The 23,760-nt window shown below is 48.0% G+C and overlaps 1 protein-coding gene across 2 annotated transcripts in view; it reads left to right on the top strand.

The window, feature by feature from the left end:
- RAB24 (RAB24, member RAS oncogene family) overlaps nucleotides 1-21,112 on the top strand; it is a 30,471-nt gene extending 9,359 nt beyond the window's left edge. For both annotated transcript variants that reach the window (XM_029583985.1, XM_029583984.1), the window contains exons 4-9: nucleotides 5,133-5,211; nucleotides 10,170-10,237; nucleotides 12,228-12,327; nucleotides 12,462-12,512; nucleotides 19,792-19,854; nucleotides 20,613-21,112. In XM_029583985.1, coding sequence (XP_029439845.1) covers nucleotides 5,133-5,211; nucleotides 10,170-10,237; nucleotides 12,228-12,327; nucleotides 12,462-12,512; nucleotides 19,792-19,854; nucleotides 20,613-20,671 — 420 coding nt within the window. In that variant the 3' untranslated portion in view covers nucleotides 20,672-21,112. The remainder of the gene's footprint in view (nucleotides 1-5,132; nucleotides 5,212-10,169; nucleotides 10,238-12,227; nucleotides 12,328-12,461; nucleotides 12,513-19,791; nucleotides 19,855-20,612) is intronic.
- The last annotated feature ends 2,648 nt before the right edge of the window (nucleotides 21,113-23,760 follow it).

The following is a 23,760-nucleotide window of genomic DNA, read 5'->3' as shown; positions in this document are numbered from 1 at the left end:
GGATCTGGGTGGGTGTGGCCTGTGAGAGGGGATCTGGGTGTGTGTGGCCTGTGAGGGGATCTGGGTGTGCAGCCCATGTCGCTGGGTGGGTGTGGCCTGTGAGAGGGGATCTGGGTGTGTGTGGCCTGTGAGAGGGGATCTGGGTGTGCAGCCCATGTCGCTGGGTGTGGCCTGTGAGAGGGGAGCTGGGTGTGCAGCCCATGTCGCTGGGTGGGTGTGGCCTGTGAGGGGATCTTTGTGTGCAGCCCATGTCGCTGGGTGGGTGTGGCCTGTGAGAAGGGATCTGGGTGTGGCCTCCCATGTCGCTGGGTGTGGCCTGTGAGACGGGATCTGGGTGTGCAGCCCATGTCGCTGGGTGGGTGTGCCCTGTGAGAGGGGATCTGGGTGTGTGTGGCCTGTGAGACGGGATCTGGGTGTGCAACCCATGTCGCTGGGTGGGTGTGCCCTGTGAGAGGGGAGCTGGGTGTGCAGCCCATGTCGCTGGGTGGGTGTGGCCTGTGAGAAGGGATCTGGGTGTGGTCTCCCATGTCGCTGGGTGGGTGTGGCCTGTGAGGGGATCTGGGTGTGCAGCCCATGTCGCTGGGTGGGTGTGGCCTGTGAGGGGATCTTTGTGTGCAGCCCATGTCGCTGGGTGGGTGTGGCCTGTGAGAGGGGATCTGGGTGTGCAACCCATGTCGCTGGGTGGGTGTGCCCTGTGAGAGGGGAGCTGGGTGTGCAGCCCATGTCGCTGGGTGGGTGTGGCCTGTGAGAGGGGATCTGGGTGTGGCCTGTGAGAGGGGATCTGGATATGTATTTCTTCTTTAATTAAGATTCCTAGGGATGGTTTTGACTAGGATACCGATATATCCAGAAAATTCAGCGCAAATAAGATTTTTTTTATTTTTTAAACCATGACCTACAAAGTGAGCAGCACACAAACGGCAAAAATTCTCCTAGCTGCCACAGGTGAAGCGAGTGAGGGAAAGGAAACCTGGAGAAGATCTTACAAGAAGGCTGCAGCTGACTTCTTCCTCCATATCCTTGTTTTTTGTAACTTTCTCACATCCTAAATATTGTTATTATATTTGTTAAGTTTCATTCTATATGTGACGTTGAATTGGGAAATGTTTTACTATGTTACTCTCTGCCTTTACTCACATTGTTAATTGTAAACCGGGTTGATGTGATTCCTATCATGAAACTCGGTATAATAAAAATAATAAATAAATAAATAAATAAATATCCATACTTGGGAGGGGAGCTCCAGAGATTTCCAAGGGTTTTTGGGCAGAGCTGGAGCATCTGGCACATCACATGTAAAATTCGGGTTTGCACGCCAAAACTGGACTCTTCCTGTGAAGGAAAATCCCCTGAGGCATGGAGCACTTGTCTGGGACCTCCCTCGCTGCAACAGAGTCCTCACAGCCAACGTGGACCGCCTGCCGCGGCAGCTTCTCGCAGATTCCTCCACTTCCCCAGGCTCAACTCCTGTCAAAGGCGGCTGCTGCTCCAACCAGTGACCTCAGGTTCTTCTTTCTTTTTCTTCTTTTCTGGTGTTGAGCACCAAAGGAGAAGCAAGCCTGTGTGTATGGGGAAGGTAGGGGCAGCTAGAATGAAAAGGTGTGAGCTAAATACCCAAAATAAAATAAATCAGGAGGATCCCGAGAGGTTGCCCAAAGGCAAAGAGAAAAAAATTAAACCTGCTGAGATGTTATCTCAAAATATTATTTTTCAAATCCAGAGAAAAACAGACTCAACCTAGTGCCCTCTAGGACTGGAAACCCCTGTTAGGGCTTACAAAGACTGGCACACCAGCAGCCTGGCTCAAAACAGTGTTTCCTAGCGTGTAGCCACATGGACTCGGGACCAATGGGTTATGTGCTCCCCTGCCAGTAGATGGAGATGGAGTCAGGTTTCAAAGCTGACGTCACCCTGGATACACCCCTGCAGTGACCTCAGCCATTCAGTATTTCTCCGTCTCCTAGTAGATGTGGATGTGCTTTCCCTATGGGGATTGCTGTACCCTTTAGAAGAAATTCTACTTTTAAATTGGAGAAAAGATTGAGTCCCGCTCTCCTGCGGTGATACCTAAAGGTCCCTCCCCCCAGTTGAGAATTCCTGAGGCGATTTCCCAGATCCCTCAGAGGTTTGCCTTGGTCCGGTAGCCGTTTCCCGGTGTGGAATTTGCTGCTGAAGCATCTGAAAGGCAGTGGGTGCAAGCAGCCGAGCGCGGCGGGGACAGACAAAGCCCTCTCCCCCCGCAGCCAGAGACTGTCTCTGTACTCACCCGCTAAGGACTGAGCCCCAGGAAAGTAAAAAAAAAAAAAAAAAGATTTACCTTCAGAGAAGAGGGGTTTCGGTAGGACTTCTTCTGGTCTCCTTGCGTGCCGCCCCACTGTCGTTCCCAGTCCCGTTGGGGCATAGGGAACGTGAGCGGCCTCGCTTTAGACGTGGTTGGCACACCGCATGGTAGCCACGGCGGCATCATCTTGCGCGCAGCTTTGTGCGTCTCGTATTCCTGCCATAGGACATCTGTATGCACAGTGCATCGGCTGTGCCTACTTACACGCACAATAAAGTAAGCGCAGGGTACAGGAAAAGCCAGGCTCACAGGCTGTGTCTGCACCTCGCCATGCCCTGCCTAGGCACTCAAAATCTGTGCACATAAATGTTTAAACGCGAGCTGATTTAACTCTGTTACCGCCGCCAATGGCAGCGGCAGCCCAAAAATATAAGCGCCTTGCTCTCTGCGCTGCTTGTCATATTAGGGCTTCACAGCCTGACTGGGTTTCCAACTTGTGTCAGCACTGAGAGGAAGCCCAAGGGGATTTGGCTTTTCTGGACCTTTCTGAGCCCGGCTCCTCCCATTCAGATGATGGCTTGGTCACAGCCTTAACTGGAAGTACTCTGGATCTGAGTAATCCCTTAGCTGGGTCTTCCATGGGAGAGGGAAACTCGGCTGGACCCACCCCAGTCCCCCCTGGGCTAGGCATGGACCCGGGGGCCTTTTCTTGGGTGAATTTTTCCAGGATGACTCCAGGAGCGTTACAGCCTTGCACCGTTCCATCCTTCTTGCCCAGGGTAGTCTCAGAGTTTCATGTGAATCAGAGCATTTCATTACCATCCCTAGATAAGGACAAGGAAGTGCAAGAATACCACCTCTGCATTTGAATGTCAGTAGGCTTCTAGTGTGGTATCTGGAAGTTTCAGAACCGGTCCGAAAGGTGTAGCCTGATTGTTCTTCACGTTGGAAGGAAGCGGGGCGAACCAGCTTCGCGGACTACCACAGCTGCCCAAGAACGGTGCCAAGGAGTCGCCCGTGCAGTGAATATCGATTCCAAGAGATTACGGGTAAACTGTCACCCAGTCCCTAGATCAGGGCATCTATAATCTTGCTGGGATTCAGCGCTTATGTTTGGTTGAGTGCAGTTATGGTTATCCGTTTTTAATCAAGTTTTTCCATTAGTCTGTCCACTATGGCTTTTGAAGAGACTACTGAATGGCTGAGGTCACTGCAGGGCTGTATCTAGGGTGACGTCCGCTTTGAAACCTGACTCCTTCTCTATCTGCTGGCAGGGGAGCATAACCCATTGGTCCTGAGTCTATCTGTCTACACTAAGGAAAATGAAATTATCAGGTAAGTAATTCTCCATTCCAAAGCTTCCTGCTGCATCCCCAGCTGTCCTACCATAGTTTCTCTCTGTGCTGCACATAGTGGCAAGATGTCACTGGAGAAGTGTCCCGCTCCATCTGCTGGTAGGGGGACGTACCCCACCTGTAAGGACTGTACTGGTGTAGCAGGAAGACATGGAATAAGATTTCTTTTTAGCCATGGCTGACAAGGTGACCATTGACCAACACAAATGGCATACATTATAAATATAGAGAGAGATCCAGTCACCTGGAACTATGTGCAATTTGCCTACTCAGGGGCTTTACTGCTGGATATTGCAGGTCTTCCTGTGGTCGCAGCCTCAAATCAGATGATCTGTTTATAATAGGATAGTTCCTGGAAGGTGGCAAATGTATGCCAATCTTTAAAAAGGGCTCCAGAGGTGATCAGTGAGCCTGACTTCAGTGCCAGGAAAAATCATGGAAACTGTTATAAAGAAGAAAATCACAGAGCATATAGAAAGTCATGATTTACTGGGACACAGCCAGCATGGATTTACCCAAAGCAAGTCTTGCCTCACAAATCTGCTTCAGTTTTTTGGAAGGGGTTAATAAACGTGGATAAAGGTGAACCGGTAGATGTAGTGTATTTGGATTTTCAGAAGGCGTTTGACAAAGTCCCCCATGAGACCACTGAGAAAATGAAAGATCATGGATAGAAGGTAATGTCCTATTGTGGATTGCAAACTGTTTAAAAGACAACAAATTAGGACTGAATGGTTAGTTTTCTCAATGGAAAAAAGTAACTTGAGGAGTGCCTCAGGGATCTGTAAGGGGAATAGTGAGTGAGGTGGGCAGATCTGAAGACGAGATACAATTTTTCCAAGTTGTTAAATTACAAGCAGACTGTGATACATTACAGGAGGACCTTGCAAGACTGGAAGATTGGGCATCCAAATGGCAGATGAAATTTAATGTGGATAAGTGCAAGGTGTTGCATATAGGGAAAAATAACCCTTGCTGTAGTTACACGATGTTAGGTTCCATATTAAGAGTGGCATGGAACAAGTAAAGTGAATCTGTTATTTACTCTTTCAAAAAATACAAAGGCCAGGGAGCAGTCCAGGAAATTACTAAGAATCATATTTAAAATAAATTGGAGAAAATATATTTTCATTGAATGCACAGTTAAGCTCTGGTGGTAAAGGAAGTTAGTGTAACTGGCTTTTAAAACATTTGGAGAAGTTCCTGGAGGAAAAGTCCATAAGTCGTTATTAATCATGGAGAAAGCCACTGGGCATAAAGTGCAAGGAATCTATTTACTATTTCAGATTCTGCCAGGTACTTGTGACTGGATTGGCTTTGCTGGACCCGTGGTCTGACCAATAGGGCAGTTCTTAGCTCTCTGTCTAGTACTTCTCACCTCAGCAGCAGAGCAGTTACTGAGAGATGGTAGATGTGTCTTTGTAAACCCAAGGCCTAGCCGATCCTGACAGCCTATGTTTTGCTAGTGAATAATTTCCTGCTCTTTATTTCTTTAGGATACTGCAGGCTCTGAACGATATGAGGCCATGAGTCGCATCTATTATCGAGGAGCGAAGGCTGCAATCGTGTGCTATGGTATGGAAAGGAAGGGAGGGTTTCACATGGAGCCTTAGTGAGGGGCTGAGGTCAGCACAAGTTTCCTGTAACAGGAGGGGAGCCCTTAATCTGTGCTTACACATCTTTCCATAAATAGTCCTTTGGCACTGTTATCCTAGCCTAAAGCTTCAGGAGAGTAACTTGCTATTTGTCAGCTCCAGTGTGTTTTCTTTTGCTTTCTTTTTGTTCTAAAAAGGAAAATTTGGTTCTTACCTGCTAGTGTTCGTACAGACGAGTGGGATTTGCATCCCTACCAGCAGATGGAGACAGAGAACAAAACCTTGAGGCACTGCTGCATAACCCAGTGTGCCACCTGCAGTCCCTCAGTATTGAGCTGTACCCAAGCCAAACATGAACTATAAAACCTTCTCCAGGGCGAACTGGTAAAAAGGGTTGAAACCTTCTGCAATGGAACCTGGCACAGAACCAGAAAAAAAACAAAAAAACATATCTACAAACTATACCAATTCTTCAAACAGAGTTAAATGTACTATCAGGAACTTCAGTCTTTTGGCAGCGCCGGGGAGGATCTCTGGACTGATCTGTGATATTACAGGAATGAAAATAAATTGGTTCTTACCTGCTATTCTTTCCTGTTCATACCCAGATCAGTCCAGACAAATGGGATGTAGCAAAGCGCCCCTAAGCTGGGCGGGAACCTGAAAGGCCCACATGGAGAACACTCTCACCAAAAACCACATCTTCCTGCGCTCGTACATCTGAACGGTTAATGTCTGGTGAAAGTATGAAGCGAAGAACACACCTCGAGGTGATAGTAACTGACACTCTGCCCACAAAGCCGCCTGTGCTCTAGTAAAATGCGCTTTCAGACCCACGGGAATCTGACAACCCTTACAAGCATAAGTAGAGCAAATGGCCTCCTTTAGCCAGTGAGAAATTGTGGTCTTTAAAGGCTTGTCCCCTTTATTTGAGCCACCAAACAATACAAAAAGATGATCTGAACACTGAAAGTCATTCGTGACCTCCAAATCCCTCAACAGAGTGTGCCTCATATCCAAAAGATGCAACTCTCTCTCCTGCGGGGAATCCTTAGACCAATCCGGAAAGGCCGGCAGCTCCACTGTCCGATTCACATGAAAAGAAGACACCACCTTTGGTAAAAAAGAGGGGACCATGTGCAACGTGACCCCGATATTAGAAATACACAGAAAAGGATCTCTGCACAACAGCGCCTGCAATTCTGGAATCCACCTGGCCGAACAAATCACTACCAGAAAAACTGTGTTCAGCGTCAGGTCCTTCAATGTCGCTCTTTTTAACGGCTCAAAAGACGCACCACAAAGCTCTCACAGAACCAAATTGAGGTTCCAGTCCGGACATAACTTTCAAACTGGAGAGCGCAAATGCTTGGCTCCCTTCAAAAACGAGCCACATCAGGATGAGCGGCCAAAGTCCTCCCCCACAACTTGCCCCTAAGAGAACCCAAAGCGGATACCTGAACACACACAGTTCTATAGGCCAAACCCTTAAACAGCCACTCCTGCAAAAAGGCTAAGATCTGAGGAACACCCACAGACAGAGGATCCAATTTCCGCTTTAGGCACCATGACTAAAAACCCTCCAGACCCTGACATAAGCCATAGATGTAGAGGGTCTCCAAGCCCGGAGGAGCGTGGAAATAACCAGTTCCAAATAGCCCTTCAGCCACAACCATCTCCTCTCAGTTCAAAAATATGGGGCCCTGCCGAAGCGAACATGGCAGATGGGCCAGCCGGAGGGGACCCTCTACTGCAAGATGCACAAGATCCGTGAACCACGGACGTTGCAGCCACTCTGGCGCCACCAGCAGCAGCGACCCAGGATGCGACTCTATACACTGAAGAACTCGCCCGATGAGTAGCCACGGAAGAAACACATACAGAAGAATCCCTGTCGGCCAAGGACACACCAGAGCATCCAGCCCCACCACACTGACCTCTCTTCTGCGACTGAAGAGCTCGCCGTCTTTGCATTGGTCCGCATCGCCATCAGATCTAACTGGGGAATGCTCCATCTGGCACAGATGTGATCCCGAGCTTCCGGGGACAACTCCCATTCCCCTGGATCCAACTGTTGCCTGCTGAGGAAATCCGCCTGTGCATTATCCACACCCGTGACATGAGAAGCAGCAATTCCCTCGAGATGGAGCTCTGCCCAAAAAAACAACTGCTGGGTCGCGAGAGCCCCCGCCTGACTCTTTGTTCCCATTTGTCTATTGATATATGCACTGTTGTCATATTGGCCAAGAAAACCCGAACTGTCATGCCTATGATCCAGGGAAGGACTGCCTGTAACGCCCAATGGATCACCCTTGATGGACCAGGACTTATCTTCCACTGACCACAGCCCTTTGGCCTCCATCTGCTGGTAGGGATGAATAAAACCTGCTGGTCTGGACCGATCTGTGCTATTACAGGAACCAAAATTAGCAAGTAAGAACCAATTTTCCTTTGCTGTTTGTTATTTTTATGTATGTATTTTTTAATATGTTATTGTTTTCTAGGTATACTCTTTTAGAACTGTTAAGTGTTGAGTAGGAATGTTTACAAGAGTTGCTAAGGAATTTTGTCATGCTTTTATTAGTTGATTTTGGCAGTATTTTTCATTGTGAATGTCCTTTATGTGAGCCACTTAGCGATTTTAAGCAGGCTATAAATAAACCCTAGGGGTGATTGTTTTCTTGCTATTCCATCTTTTCTGCATTTGCCTTTTTTTGATATTGTTTATTTTTGCTGAATTTGGGAAAGATTTTGGTGTTGGTCTTTTCTGTGGTTTTGCATTTGAAATGGAGAAGGTAGGTTTTTGGTTTAAGGATGGAATTGTTTTAGGTAATTGTTTCTTTTGTTTAATTTTGAATTGTGATTCTTTTTTCTCTTTATTCTTGCTTTGTATGATGGTTGTCTGTCATTTGTTAGCTTTCTTAATATGAAACTTATTAATAAAATATAAATAAAATAGTTTAAGGATGACCTAGCATTTAGAACAAAATAGTAGAAGCATAATTTGAATTGCCAAAAAATAGTCTAAAAGAGTAGATATGACCTACCTGGCTTCCAGTATGACCTACATAAAGGGCTGGCGAGGCAGCTACAGGCAGTCTGGGAATGGAAAGAAAAGTTATAAAGGTATAGAGAAGTTAGTTAAACAAGACTCAGGATCAGATCTAGGCCCAGTGCTCTGCAATGTCTTTATAAGTGACATTGAGTTGTGCTTGGAGGAGATGCTGACTCTGTCTGCAGAGAATATGAAAATCTGCAGAAGGGGACAGGTAAGCTTTACTGGTTTTCAAACTGAGATATTTAGGACTGAAAGTAAGTTTAGGGCTGCAGGACACTTCCAGTTCCCCTCCCACTTCACGATCCTAAGTTCAGGAAAAAGACAATGTGTTCTCAGAATTAGACTTTTATTTATCAGATTTGGCAGGATTTAGCATTCCTGTCTCTAACATGCTGGCCACTAAGTAGCAGTTTAGTCTAAAGAAAGTTCTGTACCACGGGTGGTTTCACACATGCCATGAACCTTAGCCTGCTTAATATATTAATACTTATGGCTAACTTACTTTCCCCTGATCAGAGCTTCAGGCGATTTCCCTCTGTTCACCTCTGAAGCAAGCTCTGGCTGGAGGTCTGGAGAATGTGGGCAGGGGAAGAGGCTGGCTTTCTGGTCTGGTACTGGGGGCTATATGGGGGCTTCCTGGTCTGGTACTGGCAGAGCTGCCGGGGCTGTATGGGGGCTTCCTGGTCTGGTACTGGCAGAGCTATCGGGTTGCTCTTGGCTCCTCACTGCCTCAGACTGCTGCACCACCGTCCAACCCTAAGCAGGGAGTCTCCTTTCTCCAGTCTCCTGGCCACAGCTAGTCTTCTCCTTCCACTATAGCAGGGGGTGCTGAGCTGCTTGGGGTCCGCTTTCCTTTTTCTCCTTATTTGTCCCCCTATCTTATACTTTCCAGTAGATAAATATGCATAAGCTCATGCATAATCATGTAGTGGGTGGAAGGTCTTTTCCGCATTGCAGGTCTCTTCCCCCCTCCCATTTTCTTTGGGGGGGGGGAGGGTCCTGCCATATATAGCAAGCCCTATGCTAGCATCATCATTTTCTCCGTTTCAGAATGCTCCCCCTTTGTCCCTCTGACCCCTGGACTTCCCTTGGCTGATCCATGATTCCTGCCTTGGTTTTATTTACACTGGAGCTTACAGACAGGCAGATCTTGATAAGTGACCTTCAGTGCTGGTTTAAAGTTCTCGCCTGGGCAAAGTTTCTTTTCTTTAGCTGTGACAATATTTTGGCCTGTCAGCACACTGGTCTGCACACGTCTTGGCTATTATGATTCATAATTTGGTGCTTTCAGTGGTAAAACATGGGATATCTCCCTACAGTCCCCAGATATCATCTTCTGACTTCTCATAAAATGGCGATGGAGGATAACTTCATTTCACATAATAACTACACTTAGAAATGGATTCTTGGAAATCATTTTTAACTGTGTAAAATAAATAAGGTGAAAAGGAAAGATGCTGGTTGAGTCTTGTATATATTTAATGGGATGGGTGGGCCTGCTCCTGATCTCCTTCTAGCATCACAAGATAAAAATGGCCTCCTTCTCAGGTCTGGTCTCTTGTTCACAGCGCTCATGCCCTCCCTACCTCCTCACCCTCACACCCCTCCCAAGTTTCCACGCTGGTGCCTGCCTCATCACAAGTGATAGATGGGAGAAGTTTGTAGCCCTTGCCATAAATACCTTCTTGTAATGCTCCAAAAAAGCAGGAGCCATGTGTGGACACAGACTCAGCTTTCAGCGTGCATGCCTCAGTGGATTGCAGCTGGGAACTTGTTGAGAGGTGTAAAGCAATAGTTCTGGGTGCTCGGAGCAGCTGTAAAGGTGGAAAGTGTTTGATTCTGCACTCACACAAGGCCTGTCCTCTTTCTTTCTTTTACAGATATAACAGACAGTGGTAGTTTCCAGAGAGTGAAGTTCTGGGTGAAGGAATTACAGAACTGTGAGCAAGTGAGTTTGCATGCAATGCCTTCTGGCTCTTCTCTCACCCTCCTATCCCAATGCAAGTGATACTCAAAACAAGGCCCATAAGATGCCAAGTGTAAAAGAAGGGAGTTGGTATTAGGTGCGTCTCCCCGCCAGCAGATGGAAATTCTGCACTATGGAGTGTGCTGGAAATCTTTCAGTGTGTGTGGATCAAGCAGTGAAATTGAAATGCACATGAAAGGGAAGAGATGGAGAGAGACCGTATGTGTGTGGGATGGGACAGAGGAGTGCTCCCTGTTATGGGGGAGGGATGAGATGAGGTGTGTGCCATGTGTGGGGGAGGAGCGAGACAGGAGGCTTGGGGGTGGCGCGGCACTGTGTGTGGGGGAGGGATGGGACGGGAGGGTTGGGGGAGGCGCAGCACTGTGTGTGGGGGAGGGACGGGACGGGAGGGTTGGGGGAGGCGCAGCACTGTGTGTGTGGGGGAGGGACGGGACGGGAGGGTTGGGGGTGGTGCAGCACTATGTGTGGGGGAGGGTTGGGGGAGGCGCAGCACTGTGTGTGTGGGGGAGGGATGGGACGGGAGGGTTGGGGGAGGCGCAGCACTGTGTGTGGGGGAGGGACGGGACGGGAGGGTTGGGGGTGGTGCAGCACTATGTGTGGGGGAGGGATGGGGGTGGCGCAGCACTGTGTGTGTGGGGGAGGGACGGGAGGGTTGGGGGAGGCGCAGCACTGTGTGTGTGGGGGAGGGATGGGACAGGTTTTGGGGGAGGAACGGGACGGGAGAGTTGGGGGAGGCGCAGCACTGTGTGTGTGGGGGAGGGACGGGACGGGAGGGTTGGGGGTGGTGCAGCACTGTGTGTGTGGGGGAGGGACGGGACGGGAGGGTTGGGGGTGGTGCAGCACTATGTGTGGGGGAGGGATGGGGGTGGCGCAGCACTGTGTGTGTGGGGGAGGGACGGGAGGGTTGGGGGAGGCGCAGCACTGTATGTGTGGGGGAGGAACAGGACGGGAGGGTTGGGGAGGCGCAGCACTGTGTGTGTGGGGGAGGGACGGGACGGGAGGGTTGGGGGAGGCGCAGCACTGTATGTGTGGGGGAGGGACGGGACGGGAGGGTTGGGGGAGGCGCAGCACTGTGTGTGGGGGAGGGATGGGACAGGTTTTGGGGGGAGGAATGGGACGGGAGGGTTGGAGGCGGAATTATTAGGAAGGGAATGGTTAATAAAACAGAAAATGTCATAATGCCTCTGTATCGCTCCATGGTGAGACCGCACCTTGAATACTGTGTACAATTCTGGTCGCTGCATCTCAAAAAAGATATAATTGCGATGGAGAAGGTACAGAGAAGGACAACCAAAATGATAAGGGGAATGGAACAACTCCCCTATGAGGAAAGGCTGAAGAGGTTAGGGCTGTTCAGCTTGGAGAAGAGACGACTGAGGGGGGATATGATAGAGGTCTTTAAGGTCATGAGAGGTCTTGAACGGGTAGATGTGAATCGGTTATTTACTCTTTCAGATAATAGAAAGACTAGGGGGCACTCCATGAAGTTAGCATGGGGCACATTTAAGACTAATCGGAGAAAGTTCTTTTTCACTCAACGCACAATTAAACTCTGGAATTTGTTGCCAGAGGCTGTGGTTAGTGCAGTTAGTGTAGCTGGGTTTAAAAAAGGATTGGATAAGTTCTTGGAGGAGAAGTCCATTAATGGCTATTAATCAAGTTTACTTAGGGAATAGTCACTGCTATTAATTACATCAGTAGCATGGGATCTTCTTGGTGTTTGGGTAATTGCCAGGTTCTTGTGGCCTGGATTGGCCACTGTTGGAAACAGGATGCTGGGCTTGATGGGCCCTTGGTCTGACCCAGCATGGCAAGTTCTTATGTTCTTATGAGTGTGGGGAAAGGATGGGACAGGTTTTGGGGGAGGGACGGGAGGGTTGGGGGCAGCACGGCACTGTGTGTGGGGGAGGGATGGGACAGAGTTGCTGCAAATTTTCTCTTTTCTCCTTAGAACTGTAGAATTTATCTCTGTGGAACAAAATGTGACCTCCTTGAGAGTGACCGGAGCAAGCGTCAGGTGGACTTTCACGATGCCCAGGATTATGCAGAAGGTAAACCCACGACTGTGCTGCATGTCTATGGCCCTTCGTCCTGGAGGTGGCTGCATGCCTGTTTGAGGTTTTGTTTTGGAGGGAGGTCCATGTAAATGAAGAAGGTCATCTGAGTGCCTCTCTTCTGTTTGCAGAGATCAAAGGGCAGCTCTTTGAAACTTCCAGTAAGACGGGGCAAAGTGTGGGTAAGTCTCTTTCTCTTTCTTTTAACAGATCTTCCATGTACTTGGACACAGAGCGAGGTAGCTGGATAAACTGCCTATAGTGCTCGGAGTTTAAGTGGATTGGGGGCAGATATTTACTGGGAGAGGGCAGGATAGGGAAACAGTGTGCAGAGATTGAAATTTCAGATCTGTGCTCATTCTCCAGCAGAATTTTGTTGGCAGGAAAAGGAAGTGCAAGGTCCAGAGACAGTTTTCAGAGGGAAGCCTTGAAAGGGAAACTCTGTGGGGAGAAAGTAAGCTGCAGACGTAGGTCACAGAATGAGAATTTCCCTTTCCTCCCTTTGCTGGCCGCTCAAATTAGCCCAATCTGAAATGGAAGACAGGAAACAAGAAATTCCTGCCAGAATTAATGGAGCCGCTGCTCCCTGTGTCCTGCAAAAACAAACCGCTGGTAAATGAGGGCCTGCAGGAGCTTCCTCATCTTTCTCCTCCTTCACACACAGTCCTACCACCTCTCTACTTTCTATCGGGCCGATTCAGTAAACTGCGCGAGAGCGTCCGCTCTCCTGGGCGTGCAATTCAGTATGCAAATGAGGGCCCGCGCTAATAAGGAGGCACTAGGGTCACTAGCGCGTCCCTAGCGCCTCCTTATTGGCAGAAGCGGCAGCTGTCAGCGGGTTTGACAGCTGACACTTAATTTTACCGGTGTCTGTTCTCGTACCCGCTGACAGCCACGGGCTCGGAAAACGGACGCCGGCAAAATTGAGCGCCGTCTTCCAACCCGTGGGCCACAGGCAGGTTTTTTGGGGTTTTTTTAAGATCTGACACTGAATTTAAAATGTTCAGAAAGCTCCACCCACATTAGACATTAGACCAATCGATGAAATCCAGCTTCCATTTTATTGGTCCAATTTGTGATGTAAGAGATTCATTCAGAATGAAATACAAACGTAAATACTCTGTCCCAGCGATAGATTGAAATGTTCTGCTCTCTTTCACTGTCTTTAAAGCATAGATCCCGTTCCAGACGAGTGAGTCGGTTTAATCATCCCCACCAGCAGATGGGGGCACTGCTACATAACCGAGAGGCAGTCCCTCACTATTTCTCTGTCTCCAGCAGATGGCAGAGGTGCAAACCTGCAGTCTGGAGAAGAAAACATTTTTTTGAAGTTGGACTTTGGATGCTGGCTCCTTTGTGGACCATCCCTCAGGTGGAGCGGGGCGACCGGGGGATTGGAAACCCCTGGTTGGCGGGAGGTTCTGATAGCCAGGGGACTGACTCCCTCAGAACCTCCGACGTCCCCTCCTGAGGATTTCCCTTCTTGTCAGGGAACTACCCCGTGTTTGTGCCTTTACAGCTGCTGCAGGAGCAGTCGGGGCATGGCGGTGACTAATCTGAGGGCAGCGGGAGCTGTCGGCGTTTCATGGAGGGTCTGATCCAGGGGATTCCCTTCCTCTCTGCTCCCCAGGGATCTGGAAGTTTGATGGAGGTTTTTGGGCGCGCCATTTCCCTCGGCAGGGACTTGCCATTCTGTGGGTGCGGTTTCAAAGTTTTGTTTCAGCGCCATGGTTGCTGCTGATTCCCAGGAGTTTTTGGAGTGAGTGCGGCGGCAGGGCCGTTTCACGCCTTCTCCTGTGCTCTTTTGGCCTGTTTTTTGTTTCAGGGCACCGCTCTGCCTTTGACTGTGTGGGTGGCCTGCTTGTTTTCAGCGCGGCGTGTGCAGCATGGCGCCAAATCCACGTGTGGCAGCTTGCAAGGCCTGCGCTTCTCAGTAGCCGTTCCCTCTGCACTGCCTGTGCAGCAGGGGGCGAAGGGACGTTGTCAGAGGTGACTTTTGGGGAAAAAGGTCCCCCGCTCATCTGGAAATGCAGCTTGGGGCCCCGGGGGGGGGGTCTGGTTCCGCTAGAAATTGCGGTAAGGAGGTAGTGGCAGCCGGATAAGCTGTGGATTTGCCTCCTCCTTTGTCCCTTGTGGTGCAGGAGGGCTGGGGGGGGAGGGAGAGGATAGTCTTAGAGGGCAGGGGACTGTGGAGTTAGGAGAGGCTCATCCTGCCACCCGTTAAACGTCCTAAGGTGGTGCCTTCTGGATATCTGCTGCACCATCTGGGTCTGGGTTGCAAAGGTTCAGAGGCTGATCCTGGAGATCTGGATGATTCTGATGATTTGCAGGAGGATTCAGATTTGCAGGACGCGGTTTCGGATGAGGACGCAGACGCTACTCCGAACATGGACCTAGAGGCGAATGAGGATCTGGATCAGGAGTATTGCCCGATTTTGGAAGGAGATGATCTGAGGGTGGTCTGCTTGTTCAAGAAAGAGGAGTTGTGCCCCCTTATTCCTCAGGTGTTGCAGGAATTGGGGGTTAAGGTGACTCAGGAGGAGTCATATAATGATGGCGTGAATCCGGTCCTGAATGGACTGTGGGACCCTCCTAATGCTTTTTCGCTGCCCAAGGAGATCCGCAAGTTGGCGAACCAGGAATGGGATTTTCTGGAAGCGGGTCTAAAGGTGGGCTGAGCCATGGCCCAGTTATACCCTCTGATGGAGGAAACCTTGGAACTCTTACGGGTACCAAAGATGGATGCAGCAGTTTCAGCAGTCACCAAGACGACGACCATTCTGGTAGTGGGGACTGCCGCGCTGAAGGATGTGCAGGATCGCAAGTTGGAGATTCAATTGAAATGGATGTTTGAGTCTGCTTTGAGTCTCTGTGCCGCCATTTGTGGTAGCATGATGCAAAGGCCTTATCTGTGTTGGGTGCAAAAGGCGCTAGAACAAGCCTCCTCTGGAGAGGTCAAGTCTCTCCAGTCAGCCACTTGGAGTCTGGAGTGGCTTATGTTACAGATGCACTTCTATGACTTAGTGTGTACTTCGGCCAGGTAGCAGCCCGCAGGCTTTTGTGGCTGCGGAATTGGTTGGCGGACATATGGTCCAAGGCGCAGTTGTGTAATCTTCCATTCAATGGAAGGCTCCTTTTTGGGGAGGATTTGGACCAGCTGATGAAGACTTTTGGGGAGTCCAAAGGTTGCCAGAAGATTAAAAAGTCCACCAGGAAGGTCTTCCCATCGCAGGCCTGTTTTTGGGAGTCGCGTAGGTTCCACGCCAGCAAGTCCTCCTCTGGGGCAGGTGTAAATCAGGCTAGTGGAAGGCAGCAGTCCTTTTGAGTTTCGCAGAGCTTCCAGAGATAGTGCCGGCTAAGGGGCCAGGGGCAGAAAGTAGTCACAATGAAGCCAACTTCGCCCATTCCTCCATAGAAGTGGTAGGGGGCAGATTGTCCAGCTTTTATGAGGAGTGGGTCAGGATTACCTGAGACCGTTGGGTGCTGGAGGTGGTGCTTGATAGTTACACGTTAGTTTTCTCACCCCATCAGGGAAGCCTTTCTAGAGTCCCATGTGGCCCCTCTAAGCAAGTGGGAGGCAGTGTGGGGGACTCTGCAATGGTTTTTGCAGCTAAATGCCATAGTTCCCGTCCCTTGAGAAGAGCAGGGACGGGGCAGGTACTTCATTTATTTTGTGGTGCCCAAGAAGGAAGGAACCTTTCAGCCATCCTCGACTTGCGGAAGGTCATCAGGGCCCTGAAGGTCCCTTGCTTTCGAATGGAAACTTTACGAACGGTGTTTGCCACAGTCTGCAAAGGAGAGTGCATTTATTTATTTATTTATTGGTTTTTATATACCGGTGTTCAGTATAAAATATCACATCAGTTTACATTGTAATTGTGTTCAAGAAGTAGAGGTCTTCTTGTTTTGCATTATAACTTCAGTAAATTCTGTTAAACATTGTAGTTAGTTCTTAGTTAACATCATAATTAGTTCTTGTTTAGCACAGTGATCAATTCTTATTTAGCATTGTAACTATAAACTTACTTATTTCTTACAAAGCATGTCCTACGTAGAGTTTTGTTATTATGGCTCTGAAATTAAATTCTTACAAAAGGACATTAAATGAGAACAGTCATGATAATGCGTCTTGTGGGGTGTCTTGTTGTATGGTAACGTGAAAGTTGAATTGTAACTGAATGTCCAATGGGGGTATCTTATCGTATGGTGTCACTGGATTTGACGGAGGCCTATTTTCATATTCCCATTCAAAAGGACCATCAAAGGTTTCTTCAGTTCATGGTGCTGGGACGACACTACCAGTTCCAAGCTCTTCCCTTCGGCTTGACCATGGCACCGCATACCTTCATGAAAGTGATGGTAGTAGTGGCTACCGCCCTTCAGCAGGAAGGGATTCTGGTTCACCCTTATCTGGACGATTGACTCGTTCAAGCAAAGAAAAAGGAGGAGTGCATGCAGTTGTTTCAGCAAGTGTTGGACACCTTGCTGTCATTGGGATGGGTGATCAATATGGCAAAGAGTCACCTGGTGCCAACTCAGACATTGGAATATCTGGGGGCACTGTTCAATACCCAGAAGGGCAAGTTGTTTCTCACTCTGGAGAGACTGACAAGGTACAGTCGCAAGTGACGCGTCTGCTGAGATTGTCGCTGCCGACAGCCTGGGATTAATTACAGGTTCTGGGGTCCATGGCTTCCACGTTGGACTTGGTGTCATGGGCTTTCGCACACTTGAGACCATTGTAGAATCTGGTATCAGAGGAGTATCAGCTGCCATTGCCACCTCCCTCAAGGTGCCAGGTCCAGTCTGTCATGGTGGCTTTTGTGGCCTAATCTGGAAAAGAGTCAAGACTTGGAAAATCTGGAAGGGTGATGGTGATCCCAGATGCCAGTCTCAAAGGCTGGGGAGTGGTGTGCCTGGGGGGGACAGCCCAAGAACTTTGGTCGGAACAGGAAAGTTCCTGGTCAATCAATTGCGTGGAAACAAGGGCGCTGAAAGCCTTTCTTCCCTGGGCCAGAGGCAGGATGGTCCGGGTATTCTTGGACAATGTGACAACCAGTGGCTTACATCAACTGACAAGGAGGAATGAAGAGTCAAGCTGTGGCCTTGGAAGCCCAGCAGCTATTTGCCTGGGCGGAGAATCATCTTGAGGGAATTGCGGCCTCCCATGTTGCGGGGTTGGACATTGTGCAGGCGGATTTCTTCAGCAAGCAGCAGTTGGATCCAGGGGAGTGGGAATTGTCCCCGGAAGCTTAGGACCGCATGTGTGCCAGGTGGGGTGTTCTCCAGTTGGACCTCATAGCGACAAGAGCAAATGCAAAGACAAGGTTTCTAAGTCGCAGAAGAGAGGTTGGCACAGTGGAGCTGGATGCTCTTGTGTGTCCTTGACTGTCGGGGATACTCCTGTACGTGTTTCCCCCGTAGCCACTGGTTGGGCGAGTGCTGCGGCAAATAGAGTCCCACCTGGGGTCAGTGGCTCCGGAGTGGCCATGACGTTCGTGGTTTGCGGATCTGGTACATCTCGTGCGACAGGACACTCTCAAACTGGCCCACCTGCCATGCTTGCTGCAACAAGGATCCATATTTTCAGATCAGGAGGATCAATTCTGTCTCACGGCTTGGCTTTTGAAAGGCAGCACCTGCGACTGAAGAGGTATTCAGAGCCAGTTATTGCTACCCTTCTCCAGGCCCTGAGGCCAGCTACATCTTTAGTGTATGTCGGGGTCTGAAGGACCTTTGAGTCGTGGTGTCTTCCAAGGTGGCTGGATCCTTTACAGGTGGATATTCCGCAAAATTCTGGCTGCCTTACAGGAGGGTTTGTCGAAGGGTTGGCCTATAACTCTCTCTGGGTTCAGGTTGCAGCCTTAGGTTCCCTTAGAGGAAAGTTGCAGGGTAGGGCTGTGGCCTCTCACCCTGATGTGGTTCGCTTCCTGAAGGGGGTGAAGCATTTGCGGCTGCCAGTTCAAACGCTGTGTCCAGAATGGAACCTGAATTTGGTTCTGCGAGTGCTCTGTCTTGCACCCTTTGAGCCTTTGAAAAGGGTGACATTGAAGGACCTCATGCTGAAGACTGTGTTTTTGGTGGCTATTTGTTCGGCTCGTAGGACTTCAGAGCTTCAGGCTCTTAATTGTGCAGGGATCCTTTCTTGCACATTTCTAATGAGGGGGTCACATTGAGAATGGTCCCCCTCCTTTTTGCTGAAGGTAGTGTCCTCTTTTCATGTTAATCAGTTGGTGGAGCTTCCAGCCTTCCTGAACTGGTCCAAGGATTCCCCGGAGGAAAGGGAGTTATATCTTTTAGATGTGTGTCAGATTGTTCTGCGGTATCTGGAGGTCACTAATCCTTTCTGGCGGTTGGATCATCTTTTTGTGCTGTTCTGGGGCATGAAGAAAGGTGATAACGCATCCAAGGCTACAATTGCTGATTGGCTAAAGGAGACCGTTTGTTCTATGTAGATTGGTAAGGGTTGCAAGATTCCAGTGGGTCTGAAAATGCATTCTACAAGAGCGTAGGCGACCTCTTGGGCATAGAGTCAGTTGCTATCGCCTTAGGAAATTTGTAGGCGGCAGTGTGGTCCTCTCGTCATACTTTCACCAGACATTATCGTTTGGATGTGCGAGCGCAGGAGGATGCGTCCTTTTGGTGAGTGTGCTGCGAGCGGGTCTCTCAGGGTCCTGCCCAGTCTAGGGGTGCTTGGGTACATCCCACTTATCTGGACTGATCCTGGTATGTACAGGAAAGGAAAATTGGCTCTTACCTGGTAATTTTTGTTCATGTAGTACCATAGATCAGGTCCAGGGACCTGTCTCCGTCGCTGCCGAAAGACTGTTTTCTGCTGATTGTTGTACAAGTTTTCTAAGAGATTGTTGTTCAATTGTACATAAGTTTTTGGTGGTCTGGAAGTGACAGAGGCTCCAGCGCAGGGGGTTTCAGCTCTGGTTTTTTCCGGTTCTCCCCGGTAGGGTTTTGAGGGACTGCAGGTGGGACACTGGGTTATGTAGCATTGTCTCCACCTGCTGGTAGGGATGCAGAACGCACTCGTCTGGACTGATCTCTGGTATTACAGGAAGGGAAATTAGCAGTTAAGAACCAATTTTCCTTTTTATTTCATGCATTGCAGTTCTTGATCCTCATTAGCCCCATGCCAGTCCCCCTGCATTTGTTCCAAAATGAAACACCAAGGATTTTCAAAAGTTTAAATACTATGAGACCACTGGAGCCTATAAACGTTTGCAGTTAATGCAGCTGCAGAGTTCGGTGGAACTTGTGGTGGGATTTATCACATACACTGCGACAGCAGTAGCACAGTCAGTGAATTATTGAAGGGGAAGTTCCCTCTGGTCTTGCCCCATACCATAGAAAACCTGTATTTCCTCTCTCTTTGCACAAGTGTTCATGTGTTAGTGCGGCTGCATTCTTGCTCCAGTGCAAACATAACTTGGGATTCTCTGTCCACTCCAGATGAGCTCTTCCAGAAAGTAGCTGAAGATTATGTCCAGATCACTGCTTTTCAGGTGATGACAGGTGAGCCAATAAAGGCTGTTCTTGGCCTGAGCTTGCACTAAGACAAGATGAGGACATGATCAGTCGTTGCTGCACAAGGGAACACTTCTTGTTACTGTGATCTATTTATAACTTTACAGGTCAAATAGTTTGAGATTTAGATGATCTGTAAGACTGGCCCAGTCCCTCAGTGCAGTCATGCCGAAGGCCTGAATATGATTCCTGGATGAGATCTTCCCTTTCCCAGATTCGCCAGGGCTGGAAAGGCTGCAGATGCAGTGCTTACAGCGCCTGGAAGGAAGCGGTCTCTTACCCTGCAGCAGCGATATCGAGTGGGTTGGTGGAATTCCAGATGGAGCTGTGAGTTGTGCTCCCTGACTGGGTTGAGTTTGGGGAGAGGATAAACTTTAGAGCACAGCTTTCCAACCCCTCAGCCAGTCGGGTTTTCAGGACATCCATGATGAATATCCATGAGCTAAATTTGCAAATACCGAGCCTCCGTAGCATGCATATTCATCGTGCATATCCTGAAGAGCCGACTGACTGGGGGGTCCCTAGGACAGGGTTGGGAAGTCCCTGCCAGAGGGTGTGAAAATGAAAACAATAACCACAAGCCAATGCCTAGAAACAGCAGCACTCTGCCTGTCGGTGAGTCCAGCTGCCAGGATGCCTGCCTTTGGTTAGTGAGTTGCTAAATCCTGTGCATGTGTGGTGGATGGGCTTTGTAGACCAGGACTGAGGAAGCACAGTGTCGTCTCACATATATGTTTTGCTTGCAGAGGAGAAAGGAATAGATCTAAATCAGAAGAGAGAGAACTACTCCTGTTGCCATCACTAAGAGAGCGCCAACAAGGAAGGACAAGCACCTTAGCGTTTGAATCTTGTATTTAAGCTGCACAAACTCTTGTTGCCTGTGTGCAAAACCTTGCGGACGGCATCTTGCAGACCTTGATAGTCTTCAACACTGGCAGGGCACGTTCTTTGAGCTTGCTATTCTACTGCTTTCAGGAGCTCAAGCAAATGCCTTTTGACTTTTTCATGCATCAGTTGCTGTTCCTACAACCAGCACGTATGTAATTAAGATTTTCCTGAATGTTTTTTGCTGTAATGGATTTTGCTAAATGGGAAGAGTGTAAGAGCTGCATCCCAGGGTGAACTGAATCCAGTGCGAGTGCCACCTTCAGATGTAAACTTTCTTGGACAATTATTTAAGATAGAAGCTTGGTAACATTTATATTAAATTATTTAAAAAGTAAACAAGATAATGCTGGCCCACCAATGTAAGGATTTGTTTTTTGCTCTTTGGGGAAGTAGTACAGAGGCCACAACCTCGTGCTCAGTCACTGCTACGGAAGCGCTCACTATAGAATTTATCTTATAGTTTCAGGCTTTTAAGGGAAACCCGTGCCTCAGAACTGCTGAGTTATTTACTGTGATAGAAGTTTCTAAAATCATGCATGGTGTGGAAGAAGTAAACTGGGAATGAATATTTGCCCTTTCAAATAGTGCTAGGACTAAGGGACATGCCATGCCAATAACAGGTAGCAGATTAAAACACATTTATGAAAGTATTTTTCAGTCAATGCACAATGAAGCTGTGCAATTTGTGGTCAGAGAATGTGGTCAGGCTGTTAGTATAGCAGAGTTTAAGAAGGGGTTGAGACCTTTCTAAAGGCCATAATTAGCACCATGGAACTGGGAGTAATAGCGAATGGGTGCTCTTCTTAGGCTTTGCTGCGTCCTTCTGTGCCCCAGATTGGTGCGATGCTGGACTGGCTGGATCTTAGTCAGATTCAGCAGGGCCCTTCTTGTAAAATGTGAGCACAGGAGGAGCCTTCCTTTGGGATCCTAGTGCAGAAAAAGCACTTCCCATGTTTTTTTAAATTATTAAAAAGATAGCATCATTGCTATATAATCTAATCTCCCCCTTAACGAACATCGACCCCGAAATTGAGAAAAAAATAAATGTGAGAAATTAGCCACCTATTTCCAGGACAAGATATCAAATATCATGGCTCGCTTTTCATCTCCATATCAGCCAACAACTCCAGCACTAACAATCTCCCAAAATGATTCACCCACACTCACAAATTTTGAATTATCTACTGTATCGGAGATTGAAGCAATTCTAAAAAGAATTAAACCAGCATTACACCCTGTGGATATTATGCCAACAAAAATGCTCCTGGCTATCCCTACTAGAATAGCCCCAGCGATCGCCAACATCATTAACACATCTATAACAGAGGGAGTCTTTCCCACACAACTCAAACATGCCATTATTAAGCCTACCCTGAAAAAAGCAGACCTGGATCCTTCTGAACCCGCGAACTATCGACCAGTATCGAACCTCCCACTATTATCAAAAATACTTGAAAAGGTCATAAACAAACAACTTACTATCTAGAGGAAAATCATTTACTCTTCCCTTTGCAATATGGATTTAGGAAGAACCATAGCACTGAAACACTACTAGTATCCCTTTCTGACTCCATTCTAAAATCCCTGGATACTGGTAACTCTTATATACTGGCCCTACTTGATATCTCCGCAGCATTTGACACGGTGAACCACAACACACTCCTCTCTCTTCTTTCACAAATTGGAATCACATGCACTGCCCTATCCTGGATACAATCATTCCTGAAAGATAGAACTTACAGCATCAAAGTGGGACACCATTTGTCAAAACCGAGAAATCTGTCACAAGGTGTCCCTCAAGGATCCGCCCTTTCCTCAACGCTTTTCAATATTTATTTATCTCCACTCTGTAAACTACTGAAGAAATTGGATCTCCGTCATTTCATATACGCCGATGACGTACAGATCATTATACCAATCAAGGATTCACTTGCTAAGGCCATGAAAACCTGGGAATCAGCACTCACTGAAATAAAAAATCTACTTATGGAAAACTTTCTTGCAATTAACACCAACAAGACCGAACTACTCATCATAACGCCACACAAGAATACCTCAACTAACTTGCAACCTGATCCTTCCTCAACAATAGACCACACCAAGCTGAAGCAAGTCCGCAGCCTTGGGGTCATGATTGATAATCACCTCACTTTAAATAATTTCATCTCAACCACAATCAAGAATGGCTTCTTCAAATTACACACATTGAAAAGAATTAAACCATTATTACATCCTCAGGATTTCCGGACTGTGTTACAAGCCACAATTCTACCAAGGATTGACTATTGTAACGCACTACTACTGGGTCTCCCTAAAAGCACAATTCAACCCCTTCAAATGCTGCAGAATGCCGCTGCTCGTTTAATTACTAATACTCGACGGCATGAACATATTACTCCAGCACTCATGTTCCTACATTGGCTACCCGTATCATTTAGAATTACTTTTAAAGTTCTCTCACTCATCCACAAATCAATTCACAACCAAGAGATGCAATGGTTCTCTGATCAGTTCATTTTTCACACCTCCAACAGACCAATTAGAAACATTCACCAAGCGAAATTAACTGTCCATCCACTAAAACACAGCAAACATGTGTCCACCAGAGACCGATCATTCTCCATAGCTGGGATAAAAATCTGGAATAACATGCCGTTGGACCTGCGGCTTGAATCCTGTCACAAAACTTTCAAACAAAACCTTAAAACATGGTTGTTTGAACAAGCATTCACACTATAAATCTCGTATAACCTTCAGCATTACCATATGATTCCTTACCTTCTCCAAATTCTTATACTCGACAATGATATTTACTATCTGCAACTCCATACCCCCACATGGTTTATCAATTCAAGCTATTATATATAATGAGACGCTGGTTTGCCTCAGATAGATTATTTGCTCCTGCAAATACATGGTTATTAATATTCTATTGTTCGATATTTATGCATATTATTTGAAACCCATGTTTTCTGTAAAACCTGTTGCTATTAATTGTTTTACTGT

Source organism: Rhinatrema bivittatum, chromosome 18, assembly GCF_901001135.1.
Source record: "Rhinatrema bivittatum chromosome 18, aRhiBiv1.1, whole genome shotgun sequence".
NCBI classification, from domain to species: domain Eukaryota; kingdom Metazoa; phylum Chordata; class Amphibia; order Gymnophiona; family Rhinatrematidae; genus Rhinatrema; species Rhinatrema bivittatum.
Note: the sequence above shows the minus strand (reverse complement) of the source record. Positions and strands in the feature narration are given on the sequence as shown.